This window comes from Scleropages formosus, chromosome 20 (assembly GCF_900964775.1).
Source record: "Scleropages formosus chromosome 20, fSclFor1.1, whole genome shotgun sequence".
Taxonomy (NCBI): domain Eukaryota; kingdom Metazoa; phylum Chordata; class Actinopteri; order Osteoglossiformes; family Osteoglossidae; genus Scleropages; species Scleropages formosus.
This window is the reverse complement of record NC_041825.1, coordinates 3,967,375-3,980,577: the sequence shown is the minus strand read 5'-3', so window position 1 is coordinate 3,980,577 and position 13,203 is coordinate 3,967,375. Positions and strand designations below refer to the sequence as shown.

The window sequence follows — 13,203 nt, the reverse complement described above, 5'->3', positions numbered from 1 at the left end:
GAGGAGTCATCCCCCATAAACAGCGATTGGGCCAATAAGTGAGCGGGGAATTCGATTTCTACTGCGCGTGAAATCTTCGCACTGAACATAATATATGTAAAACGTGAATAAAGGCAAGAAATGACGCAGATTTAAGGAAACATCTCGTTTAATATTATCACCATTCAGTGCAAATCGGTAAGTTCCCAACATGAAATCTTCCCTTCGTTAATTTTAATTAACAGAGAATTAATCTAAAATTAAAATGAAATGGAGATTGTTGCGACGCTGATCTAATGATGTATCTGTTTTTTTCTGTATTCTTCAAAGACTTAGACATCGGTAAATTTCAGAATAGAGAAATCTTTTTAATTATAATTGTGGTAAGCATCATCAGAATGTTTACTCTGCAGGAACTGAAGTATTAGTTTAGTTCTCCCAGAGAACACTGCAGTGACATTTACAAATTAATACAGAAGTTTATGGATCTCACAGATTTTAACCGCCAGTAACGGACATCATAGAGATATTTACGCGTAACTAAATGTGATTGTTGCTAAACAAATCCTTTAATTGGTTCAAATGTCCACAGAAATCCCATAGACTTACCCTTTTTCACACCTGACACAGGGCACACTGATACACACATACACACACGCACACAAACACAGATGCACGTCAGGATTTTGATTATTATTGCAGATGTGAATCTCTCACAGCTATTGCTGTGCGCCCTTAATGCAGTGCTAACCTGGTTCTATGGATCATGTCACCGTAAACTGGACCAGTTGTTGTTTGCATAATTAATTGGCAGACTGACCGATTCTTGATATATTTTCATTGTGGCTCTAGATGGAACAGGTCTGCCTTTTACTGTGAATACTAAAGACTAAGACAAGGAAAGGTGCGTTTCTCCATATCAGAATTCAACTTTGAACTGATGCAGCATTATATACAATGTATTACATATATATGCATGCGCACACGGACAAATATATAATACCTATATGATATATCATCATGGACATACAGACGTGTGCGCGCGCGCGCGCGCTCGCGTGTGTTTAGAGAAAGGAGGGGAGAGACAGCAGCAGGACAGAGAGCCTGGAAGATGTGCGAGATGTTTCTTTAAGACCTATTACCTTCCGAAAGAGAGGGAGAAGAAAGACACGGAGGAGGGGTGTGTGCTGCGCTGCTGCTGTAGCGCTGCTTTCTGCTGCTTTGTGCCGTTTACATGTGGAAGTAGGAAAGCGGGGGGCGGGCGGTGGTGGTGGTGGTGGGGGGGGCAGATATCCGGGCTTTTAAGGGGGTATAGGCGAGCGAAGAAGCGAGCAGCGCTGTGATGAAGCCGAGGGGAATATGGTGCCTCGCAGCTCCCCCTCCGCGACCACCACGGTGAGCGACGCAGGACCCCCCCGACCCCCCACCCTCCAGTGATCGCGGCACGCGCCGCCACGGCGGCACGCGAACACCGACAGGTGCGCACGGGTCCGCACGCTTTTCGTGGGCAAACGCGTACGTGTGTGTGGGGGAGATCCGAGATGTGTGTCTGTGTGTGTGCGCGCGTTCGATTGTGTTGCGGCGGACGGACGGAGGGAGGGAGGGAGGGGGAGAGAGAGAAAGAGAGGAGGGAGGGCGGTGGGGAAGGGAGGGACGGAGGGAGGGAAGGAGGGGAGGCAGGGAGGCTGGGAAAGGAGGAGAGGATGAAGGATGCTGCGCTCCGAATGTCGAGACACTTGAGGCGGTGACAGGTGCGTCTGCGACCCGAACTGCGCGATTTATTGGCGTTTCGCTCGCGCGCATATCGCGGCAGAGATGCTCCGACGCAGAAATTATGAAGGAACGCGCAAACGCGCGTTATTCATGCACCGAAAGCATCCACTTCCGATTCGTGGGGAGCGTAAATTGTTTGTCTTCTCCGGAATCCGTATTGTTGCATCTGGGGCTGCGCTGTATCGCTGTGTCGGCGCGAATAAGGCAAACAAACACACACACACACACACACACACACACACACACACACACACGGGTCGTGCGCCTTGCTTGTACTTTATATTGCCCTATGTCATTATATCACCGCTGTCTTTATTGATAATGTCATCCGTGCGCGCGCGCGCGCGCGCGTATGTGTGTTGTGCGGCTCTTCCTTCAGCCTCTGCCTGCGTCTCCACACGATCGCGCGCGCGATGCCGTCTCTTTGGGTGTAAATCGCGCTTCTTCCACAGCATGTATCGTCATTCGTGTTATTTTTTAAGTTAATAATAATAATAATAATAATAATAATAGTCCGCAACACTTCTGTGTACCGTTACCGTTAGTGGAGTGTAGCGGTTTTCCAGGCTCATAACCACACGGACACACACACACACACACACACACACACCGACTATGGGAGGGAGTCTCGTTATGATAACGTCGCATAGTCATAAACGTCGGACGGGCTACTGCGATATACAGTTCATTAAAATGGGCTTTTAAACACTGGTTTGGTTGGAGGGGAAGCTGACCCGACATAGTAGTTATGGTGTGTGTGTGTTATCATACGACTGTCATTCATTTTTCCCCCCTTACATGCCGTGCAGAGTGTGTGTGTGTGTGTGTGTGTGCGTGCGCGAAAGCGGCGACATTGTTGTGTGTCGCTCCGTCCGGCGCGCGCACACTCCCGGGCTTCGAACCCCCATCTCGTGTGTATTCCACCACTTCCTGTGTGATACGCGCTGTATGGTCCACTCCATGTACCGACCGCTCTCGGCCCCGGTATGTGCTCTTGTACCGTGTGACCAGCGCGAGCTCCCTCCTCCTCCTCCTCCTTCTTCTTCACCGCCCCCCCTCCCATGTCCTCATCCCTCTCTCTCTCTCTCTCTCTCTCTCTCTCACACACACACACACAATCATGGCAGTTCGTACAGTTGGGGAGCGCGTGTTTCACGCCCGCTTTTGTAATAATCTGTACAGTATCCGTCCATATTTATGAGCGCGTGACATGATGTGAGATGTTGCTTCCCGTGTCATCATTCATTATTGTATTGTGTAAAGGCATCATTCAGAGGTTACCTTCTTCTCTTCATACTTGATGAAAACTGTTATTATTATTATTATTATTATTATTATTATTATTATTATTATTATAATACTACGGGTGCCTGGTTTGAATCCTCTCATCCCTGTCTCTGTAGATATCTTCTCTTTGCATGTTCTCCCCTTTTTGTGGGGGTTTTCTTGACTTTCCCCCTCCATCCCAAACACACGAGGTGGAGGGTGTGAGGTCCCGGTGACAGATTGACATCCCCTGTGAGGTACCTCATCTCATGACCCATGATTCCTTTGGTTGGCTCGGGGATTGCCACAGTTCACTTGATCTATCCTTTTCGTATTATTTATTATTTTATGAGATTATTATTATTATTATTATTATTAGAGGAGGCTCTCCTGACAAGTTGTTCATTAAACAAGTCCAATGCCCTGAAATCTTCATACAGACCTTTCCTTCCGAGCGCAACAAGGATGGCTTTTGGAAGCGCCAAACACAGATCACGTGGAGAGCTTGGCACGGCACGGCGGACGACCTGGTGCACATGAAGAATGAATTCTTGCCACATATGTTCCACTGTCTTTCATTTCAGTTGCCCCCTTTAGTACCTCTGACAAACAATATTATTCCTTAACGCGTTACTGTTTGTCCTCCCGCTTGTTTTTCCCTTCCCCTCCATCTCTCCCATCTCCTCAGAGGGGGACTCATTACCGAAACTGGCAGTGCTTTTCTCCCATGTTGCTAACACCCCCCCCGTCACCAGCCATAGTTCCCTCTTTCTTTTTTTCGCTCTCTCTCTCTCAGTACCAGTGTTAATGTTCCAGCGCAGTGAGTGTGTAACATGTGTATTAACTCATCTTTCTCCTTCTCTTTCAGCTCTACCTGTAGGTTTGTAGGCCATCCCCAGGGAAAGACTCGCCTCTGTTTCTCCTTCCCCTCTTGGCAACCCTGACCCTTCGACACACCCAGTGTCCCTCTCCCCATCCCCTCGTTGTCCTGCCACCAAGTCCTCTTTGGCTCCCCAACGAGTTCCGCTCACGTTTTAAAAATTGGGTGATCCCTGACAGTCATACAGCGACAAGGGCAGATCAAAAGGATTCTGGAACGTAGATCTAAGAAAGGTGCAAAAGTAGAACCGATACGAGATGATCGGAAGGGAGTAGCCGGGATGGCACGCATCCACATGTGCAACACGCAGTCGTGTGTGTTCTCCGATTAACTGGACATGCTCATTGACGTAGGAGACGAGGCCCACTGGTTCTCCTACAAACGCGACCCGCTACCTGAGCACGTTGAGTCGGAGATGAGTTGACCAGGATGACTTGTCACTAAAGAAGTGTGTGACACATCGGCATTCTTCTCCAACACGGTTCTTAACTCATCTCGACGCTCACACGGCTGTAGAAGCGGGGTGGCTTTTCCGATCCATCTCAGGTGTGGCAGGCGTGTTCTTGAGTAACCAAGGCGGAGCAGGGCTGTAGCGCACCTCGGCCGAGCTCAAGATGATGTGCGAGGTCATGCCTACCATCTCCGAGGACGGGAGAGGTGGGGTCGGCGGAGGTTCCTCTTCCCCGGCAGGGGGCGGGATGGGGCCGGGTGGAGGAAGCGGTGGCTCGGGCGCCATGGGAGGCGGGTACGGGAGCAGGGAGTCGAGAGGGGATGAGGGAGGCAGCACTGGGAACTTGGAGTCCCTCATGGTGAACATGCTGACGGAGCGCGAGCGGCTCTTGGAGAGCCTGAGGGAGACGCAGGATAGCCTGGGGACGGCGCAGCTGCGGCTCAGGGAGCTCGGCCACGAGAAGGAGTCCTTACAGCGGCAGCTCTCCATCGCCCTGCCACAGGTAGGACGCCCGCTTCCGTCCCTAAAACTCAGGGTTGGCGTGTTGTGAGCAAGATGTCCACTCACGAAAGCGGAAGCACTTGCTGAACCCGCATTAATCAAATAAGCCTTCGAGCGGCAGATGTTGGGGACGTCCATGTCCAAGTGTCTGTGGACCCTGGCATAGTTCCGCTCCAGAGCGAGAACAGATTCTGGAATCTGGAGAAGATCACACGTGGCATACATGTGTTCTCGGGGTGCCGCTTGAGAGGAGTAACCAACGCGTGGCTGTGAACTTCTTGGCAATTTTGGTCAAGAACACAGTAGCAAAATCGAAGGGCTGCTGGAGCCCTTTGCCATCATTAAGCCCACAGCTTTGAGTTATTTCCTGTGATTTACCCACTAGTACAGCCAGGTAATTTTAACTGGAACAATTTAGAGTAAATACCTTGCTCGAGGTGTCAACTCCAAAGGCAGCAGATTCAACCACTAGATGCCCTTCATAGATTTTGTTATGTCTGTTTATTGCGTACCGGGGAGGGGTGGCACAGTGGGTTGGACCGGGTCCTGCTCTCCAGTGGGTCCCGTCCTGAGTGTGTCCCCTCCCCTTCTGGCCTTACGCCCTGAGTTGCCGGGTTAGGCTCCAGCTCCCCACAACCCCGTATGGAACAAGCGGTTCAGAAAGAGTGTGTGTGTGTGTGTGTGTGTGTGTGTGTGTGTGTGTGTGTGTTTATTGCGTTGCTATACACCCAAGAAGGTGTTCCTGTATCGACAAAGTATTTTTTACCATGGTTCAGTCATTAAGGCTGGAAAAAGTGGCATCACATTAAGTCTACGAATGATGTTCTCTGGCTATACTTAAATGGGTATATACTTTATAGGATACATGCTTAAAAGGGTAAATACTTTAAGGGTTGCAGTTTTCTTGTGTTGGGAGAGATAGGGCACCAGGGGGCGTAGCGGTTACAGTTGCTGCCTTGCACTCGAAGGCCCGGGTTTGTATCCTACATATTACCTCATGATGAAGGTACTTAAACTAAATTGCACCAGTAAACAATGCCCTGCTGTACAGCTGGGTAAATCAGTGTATGTAATGCACGTTGCTTTGGAGAAAACAAACAAACGTAAACGTCTGAAATGCCCACAAACCAATTTGTGCTTCTCTCTGATTTCAGTGCTGTGCAGCAGAACGAGGTTACAGCGCAAGCTAATGGATTTTAGGATTTGTTACCAAATAATACGAAATAATATGTGTTTGACTTGACAAAATGCTATCGCATGAATGAGATGTGCTGAAATGTCCAGGTGGATTTTATCGGTAAAACCAGCATAATCCGTTGATTAAAATGGCTGTAAATCTGGCTTTTGAACAGCTGAAATATGTCCAGGATAAATCTTCAGCAACGTAAAACATGGCAGTAGGTGGTGTAGTGATGAAAGAAACACTATTTTAAATTTGCGTTTACATTTATTCATTTAGCTGATACGTTATCTCTAATTTAATGTACAGCTCAGAGTCAAGAAAAATGCATTTCGCAGCAGACGAAGACCTTCAGATGCACACGTGTGATTGTCCGATACCACCGTTTTGTCGACACGCGTTACACATGTAGCTGCGTATAGAACAAATAGTCTCGTAGAAAATACAAAGGTGATCACGACAGATGGTGGGATGCGAAATTATGGAGCCGTTAGGAGATCCAGGAGAGAAGTGGATCGGACGGAGATTCATTTCGAGGTCCTTCTTGAATGCCGGAATGGATTCAGCAGCTCCGAGGGCTTGAGGGAGCTCATTTCACCACATGGGTAGCAAAAAAGAGAACCTCCTCGTGGACCCCGCAGTACGTTAATAATCATAGCGGATGATGGAGAGCACAGAGGCGTGTGATAAGTGTGGTACAGTGAGACGAAGGGAATTGTGGGACAGCGATACTAATAGACACCCTTAGACCATTCGCAGCAAGATGGACTTCCAGAAGGCCAAGTGCCAATGGGCCCACTGTGACACCGTCTGTCCTCGCATCTCTCCGCCATACTCCTCTCGTGTCTCTTTCGCTCCATCTGTGTCAATGGCTGATAAACATACACTGAGCGACAGCACCGCACTGCTGGGTTACCGATGGCAACGCTTCACTCCACCGACTGCTTCCACCCTCAGTTAAGCTTCTCCTAGTTATCCTATAGCCTTCCCGATTTCGTGCTCCATCATATTTCCTTTTGCGCGTCCCAATCCGAACACCTGAGTGTGCCAGAGAGGAAAACCGAGAGCGTGTCGGAATTAGGAGTTGGGAATTTGCGCACACCACGGTTCACCCCCAGTTTTACCCTACGGAGAGAGCGAGGAGCAGCACTGTGTCACGGTAGAGACTGGAACTTGACAAAGGCTGTGTTTCTGCAGCCGCAGCGTGGTTTGTCACCATATGTCAGCGTACATGAGACATTATCTCACAGCATGGCACGGTGTGGTTAGGAAAACGGTTTATCTGCGGTGTACAGTTCGTTATTATAAACCTGTCAAACAAGTTATCGGATCTGCTCAAAAAAATGAGACAAAATGGTTTTTATAGCTTAGCCACTAAATTCCTCAGCGGTAATGTGGAAGACTGAGAGCTACATAGTAAAAAGTATATTTCAATCATGTGCATGCTTTGAATTCTGAATTTGCATCTGTTATTAACGTGTGACCCTATACCCTGTAGGATGGTGTCATAGAGGATGCAGTTGAGTAATGAGGTGGCACAGTGAGTAGCACTGCTGTCTCACAGCGCCTGGGTGGTGCGAGAGGACATGGGGTCGATCCCCATTCAGTGTGTGTGGAGTTTGCACGTTCTCCCCGTGTCTGCGTGGGTTTCCTCCGGGTGCTCTGGTTTCCTCCCACAGTCCAAAGACGTGCTGTTCAGGTTCCCCCGTAGTGTGTGAGTGACAGAGAGAGTGTGTGTATGTGTGTTTTCTTCTTAAACCTCAGCCCAAATTCCTTTTCCGATAAAATTATGGAACCATCAGCTCAATACTCTTGTATACTTGGAAAGAAAATTGATTTTATTGTTAGGTTCCACACCTGAAGTTCCTTCTGTAAATATGTGGATGACTGAAGTGTTTAAATTTGTCACACTTGAAAAATGAACGTTTGATCGGTGTGACAATTCAAAGGAATTGCTTAATGTCTGGACACCTTTCTTCAAGTTATTAGGTCGTGCTACACAACCGTACCTGTGAAATATTGTAATATTCTGCCCGTTTTATGTATGTGGAGGTGTTTGCAATCTCTCCGTGTACTTTTTCTCTCGCTCTGGTGTGGTTACTCAGTGATGTTCATTAAACTAATTAAAAAAGGATGGGCTGAGTGAGAAATGGCTATACTGTATGTCTAGGGGACACACAACCATGTTCCCAAAACCCATCACCGGAAAACAGATTTACATTTGTTTATATGTATTCATTTAGCAGACGTTTTTCTCCAAAGAGACGTACATCTCATACAAAATACAATGTGTTCATCACATTAGCAGAAAGAGACACTTAGATGCAGACGTGTGATTCTTAAGTACAGTTAGTTTCTTTCACCATCTGAACCAATGTTCATCACACGAGTAGCTGCATAAAACTTAACCGAATATCGATGTTCCTGATCACCTTCTTAGTAGTTTTTTTTTGAGATATATGGAAACATTTACATTGCGTTACAGGAGTAGCTGTGTAAAGTTTTATCTGGACATGATCTTAAAGTTATAGTGCATGAACATTTATACCTCAGGTGAATTTAGGAGATTATGGGCAAAGTGTGTCTGGAAAAGGTGAGTTTTAAGACCCTTTTTAAATGCGGACAGAGATTCAGCAGTTCTGAGTGACGGGGGAGGTCGTTCCACCGCAACAGATCCAGAACCGAGAACCTTCGTGCTTTACCTTGGACCACCAAGTGGGCAGATGTGGAAGAGTGTAGCAGTCTGGTTGGGGAGTAGCGGATGATCAATTCTTGTAGACAGGATGAAGGAACGGGCCCTGCCGTCCACATTGGTTAGTTCTGCAACATTGTGAACCTGTGTGGCCAAAAAGAAAAGAGCAGTCAAGGAATTATACCGTGACGGTTACAGCTAAAGATAATGCGCAAGTACGAAGTTGTCGTTACGTCGTGTGTCAGCCTGTATTTCTTCCCAGATGGCAGGTGCAGATGGCCAATGGTCAGTTCAGATTAGTTCTGGAAAACGCTTTGAGATCAAACCTATAACATGTCAGTCATTAGAGAGGTGGGTACTTCACATCAAAATACTACAGATTTTTTGGGTTCTTTTCAGTTATAAATTTTCTTGCTCTGGGAGCTCCTGAAATTTACTACAATTTGACAATGTCTTAGGCACCATTGTGTCTGTGTTGGTGTGTCCTGGATTTATGTACCCTTTGTGGTTTGAACTGAAGCTGCACATGTAATTGATAAATTAATACCGTGTAGAGATTTATATTGGGATATTTCATATCCGGCATCACGTTGAGTTCTGTGTTCTCTTTTGCAGCCCTTTAACATAAAATTATGGCAATAATAAAAAAAAAATATTGCAGGGCAGTGCATTTCTGTGATGGCCAATGAGACACTTTTGCTGCTCAGCACAGGATCAGCGTTGTGGGGATGTTTTGTTACCGTAGGGCATTACAATGAATTGTAGTTCTCCGTGTCCCTGAGAATGTGCTTTACGACCTGGTTTTGTGAGAGACGTGACCATCATGCTCTGTTTGCATCTTCTCCCTCCAACAGCCCTGTGCAAAATTGTGATGTAACACCAGTGTTTAAGTTTGCTAAGCTCTGTGTTCGACAAGTCGAGTGTGAGCTGGTGGGCGTCACTGCGTTGAGCCACGCGCTATGTGTGAGGTGCAGTCAATATTTGCTGGTCATTATCAAGCTCCCGTCGTTGTACTTTCGTCACGATGTGCTTATTAAGTACACATATTCCACCAAGGACTTTGTTGTCAAAATGACATGTGCCGCTTGTCGAGTTGTTATTGCTTATGGCCTATCATGGAGTGACAGAATGGGGGAAGGGATTGCAAACAGACGGAGAATCGAGTTCATCTTTTTGCTACTTACAGATCTTCTCAGAAGTGTTTTTAAATTGTTTGAATGCTGGGATTTTAAAATATTAAATATAAATGTTTTTCTTTTTTTTGCTCAGATATTAATTTTTTGTGTGACAGTAAATGGAAGTATGGAAACCAGAAGCAATATGTAAATATTGGGCAGTTATTTTCTATTGTTCTGTTTAATAAGCAATTGCACTTGCACCATATTTATTAGTTTACATGATGCTTCTCTTCAAAGCAACTTACTACAATGTCTCCATTCATGCAGTTGGGTAGTTTTTCTTGAATTAGTTCATGGGAGGTAACTTGCTCAAGAAACCTACAGCGGGAAGGGGGATTTGAGCCTGGGTCCTTTACAACAAATCTCCTTGTGCCTCTGTTCAGGTGTAGACGTCTAACTTGATAACTAGTTGATGTGCTGCATCATCGTGACATATATAATCAAGAGTGTGTTGCATTAACCACTTTAAGCACTCTTCTCTAAGATACTTGGTTTAGTGGTTAAAGGCAAAGCATTTTGCTGCTTTCCCACAGCTTGTAATATCATGAAAATATTAAAAATATGACCCACATTGGTGTCCATATAACTGCATGGTCTCTTTTTGCTTTAAACTCGGGTTGTGTAGCCACCTCTATTTTTGTATCATGTTCCTAGAATCCACCCTGTGCTTCCTGGTGTCTGTTTACTGGTCTGCATTGGCATGAAAGTACATAAATTGGCAAAAGTGGTTCGATGTGGTCGCTGGTGGAAGTTTGTGCGATCCAAATAAAGATGCAAACTGGATATCAGTAATGGAGACGTTTTACCCTCTTTGACCCAATTTCATCAGAAATATCCCCACGTGTGAGCACACAGAGCACATTTAAAATTATTCATCCACAGACTGTAAACAACATATTTTGTTTTGTTTCTGTGTGGGTGGGGAAATTGCGAGCTACTGCTGCAGGCTGCCATTGTTTTGTTTAAAGGCTCGATGGTTCGGCGATAGTGTCCAATGAAAAGCACCTTGGATTTCAATTTGAAAGGGTCTTTTGCACATTTTGACATATGTGGTCTGATGTCACTTCCTCTTGTGGTCCTCCAGGAGTTTGCAGTGCTGACCAAAGAGCTGAACATGTGCCGGGAGCAGCTGCTGGAGAGGGAGGAGGAGATCGCCGAGCTGAAGGCCGAGCGCAACAACACACGGGTGCGATCTTGAGCTTCTCGACTCCTCTTGACCCCACGACCCCTCATCTACCTCACGTTAATATTCTTTGGTTCAAGATTTTGTTTCTTGATGCATTTCTACATTTAGGTACAGTCATGCACCGCTTAACGACTCACCGCAAATACGATGGTGGTCGTATAAGATTATAATGGAGCTGAAAAATTTTTATCGATTAGTGACGTCATGGCAGTCATAACGTCGCTGCACTCCCAGTCGTACAAAAGTATAGCACATACAATTATGTACAGTACATAATACCTGATAATGATAATAAACACCTATGTTACTGTTTTCTGTATTTACTATCTGTACTTTTTATCGTTATTTTACAGTGTACTCTTTCTACTTATAAAAAAGTTTACTGTAAGACATTATGCTATTACGCCGGCAGCAGCGTCATAAATCTTGTGTTTACCTTCACTATACCATCTAGGTTTTTATCAGTACACTTCATGATCGAGGCTATACCATCTATGTTTGTTTAAGTACACTCTCTGATTGAGGCTATACCATCTAGGTGTGTATAAGTACACTCTGTGATCGAGGCTATACCATCTATGTTTGTTTAAGTACACTCTATGATAGAGGCTATACCGTCTAGGTGTGTATAACTACACTCTATGATCGAGGCTATACCACCTAGGTTTGTATAACTACGCTCCATGATGTTCGCACAACGACGAAATCGCCCAACAACGCATTTCTCAGAACGTATCCCCGTCGCTAAGCAACGTGTGTCTGTATTCTGTTTAATTAATAAAATAGCAGGAGGAAAATTATTTACAACTACTTAATTGGTTACCAGTTGTCCGTTTTTCCCAGGCTCTGTGCTCTAAGTGCTTTTGGGATTTTTCTCTGAATGACCCTGGTCCTGCTTTGTGCTCCTGCCCTCAGCTGTTGCTTGAGCACCTGGAGTGCCTGGTGTCCCGCCACGAGCGCAGCCTTAGGATGACAGTGGTGAAGAGACAGGCGCAGTCCCCCGCAGGCGTCTCCAGCGAAGTGGAGGTGCTCAAGGCCCTCAAGTCCCTCTTTGAGCACCACAAGGCCCTGGATGAGAAGGTGAAAGAAAGAACTATGTGTACAAACATTTTCTTCACAAGGTGACTGTGATCAAGGTTAGGCCCAAATCCAGTTTTGCCTATGTGGAGTTTGAGTGTCCTCCCCATGGTTTCATCCCACCGTCCAAAGACAACTTAATTGGTGGCAAATTAAATAGTTAATAGTCAGTTAACAATAAATAATAAATTGATAATCTGGATACCCATTCAAATTTAATAATTTTTGTTGACAAAGAAATATACTGGTGTTATCATTTTTTGTTAAATATAAAAATTGTTTATTGTTGGTGTTTTCTTCAAATGCTTATAACTCTTTTAGTTCATTTTTAGATGACGACATTTTTTTCCCAGAAAATAATGATAATTCAACCCTCTAATAACTGGAATTTGCCGGTGGAGGTGATTTTGTGTAACAAACTAATCCTGTTCAGGCAAAGAATGGGTGTAGCAAAGGGAAAGCATAGGGCAGCACAGTGGCACAGCGGGTATCGTGGATGCGGCAGAGTGAATATGATATTGTGACGCTCGCGATGTACAGTTTTTGTTGAGGTTGGGTCACAGAGGTGTTGATTCACTTTGCTGGCAATTTTTGAGGCCGAGCTTTTTGTGGCATTTAGAAAGAACAGCCTCAGAAGTGAACATCTATCCCTGTCTGTGAGCCTCGACTTGTGACCACTGGTCCTCTTTGCCGACGGACTTGTTTGTCGTATGCTGTCGTTGTTGTTTACATTGTTCTCTTTGACACATTAAATAATTTTGCAGTTTTTGTGATGCACCTGCAATTCAGCCACTCACTATTTGTCCTCTTTGTAACTCTGTTATTTCCCTCATGTTACTTTAAAAACTCACTTATCAACGTGTTTGCTGTCAGAGCTCTTTTATAGCGACACACACACACACACACACACACACAGAGCTAACTGGGAATGAACTTAATATGACTCACCCTTGCAGGTGTTTATAACTGTGATTTTGCTACCTCAAAGTTTAACTCACATAATTTCATGTAGCTTCTGTTATTTTTGCCCACCTCCTGTA

General features: G+C 45.6%; 1 protein-coding gene across 6 annotated transcripts in view; it reads left to right on the top strand.

Annotated features, from left to right (window-relative positions):
- Window positions 1–58: 58 nt before the first annotated feature.
- The window catches only part of LOC108923928 (liprin-alpha-3-like), a 36,658-nt gene continuing 23,513 nt past the window's right edge, over window positions 59–13,203 (top strand). For 3 of the 6 annotated variants that reach the window (XM_018734984.2, XM_029246608.1, XM_029246613.1), the window contains exons 1-4: window positions 1,644–1,730; window positions 3,887–4,851; window positions 10,985–11,086; window positions 12,002–12,166. In XM_018734984.2, coding sequence (XP_018590500.1) covers window positions 4,513–4,851; window positions 10,985–11,086; window positions 12,002–12,166 — 606 coding nt within the window. In that variant the 5' untranslated portion in view covers window positions 1,644–1,730; window positions 3,887–4,512. The other 3 variants (XM_029246610.1, XM_029246612.1, XM_029246611.1) reach the window with 3 other exon arrangements.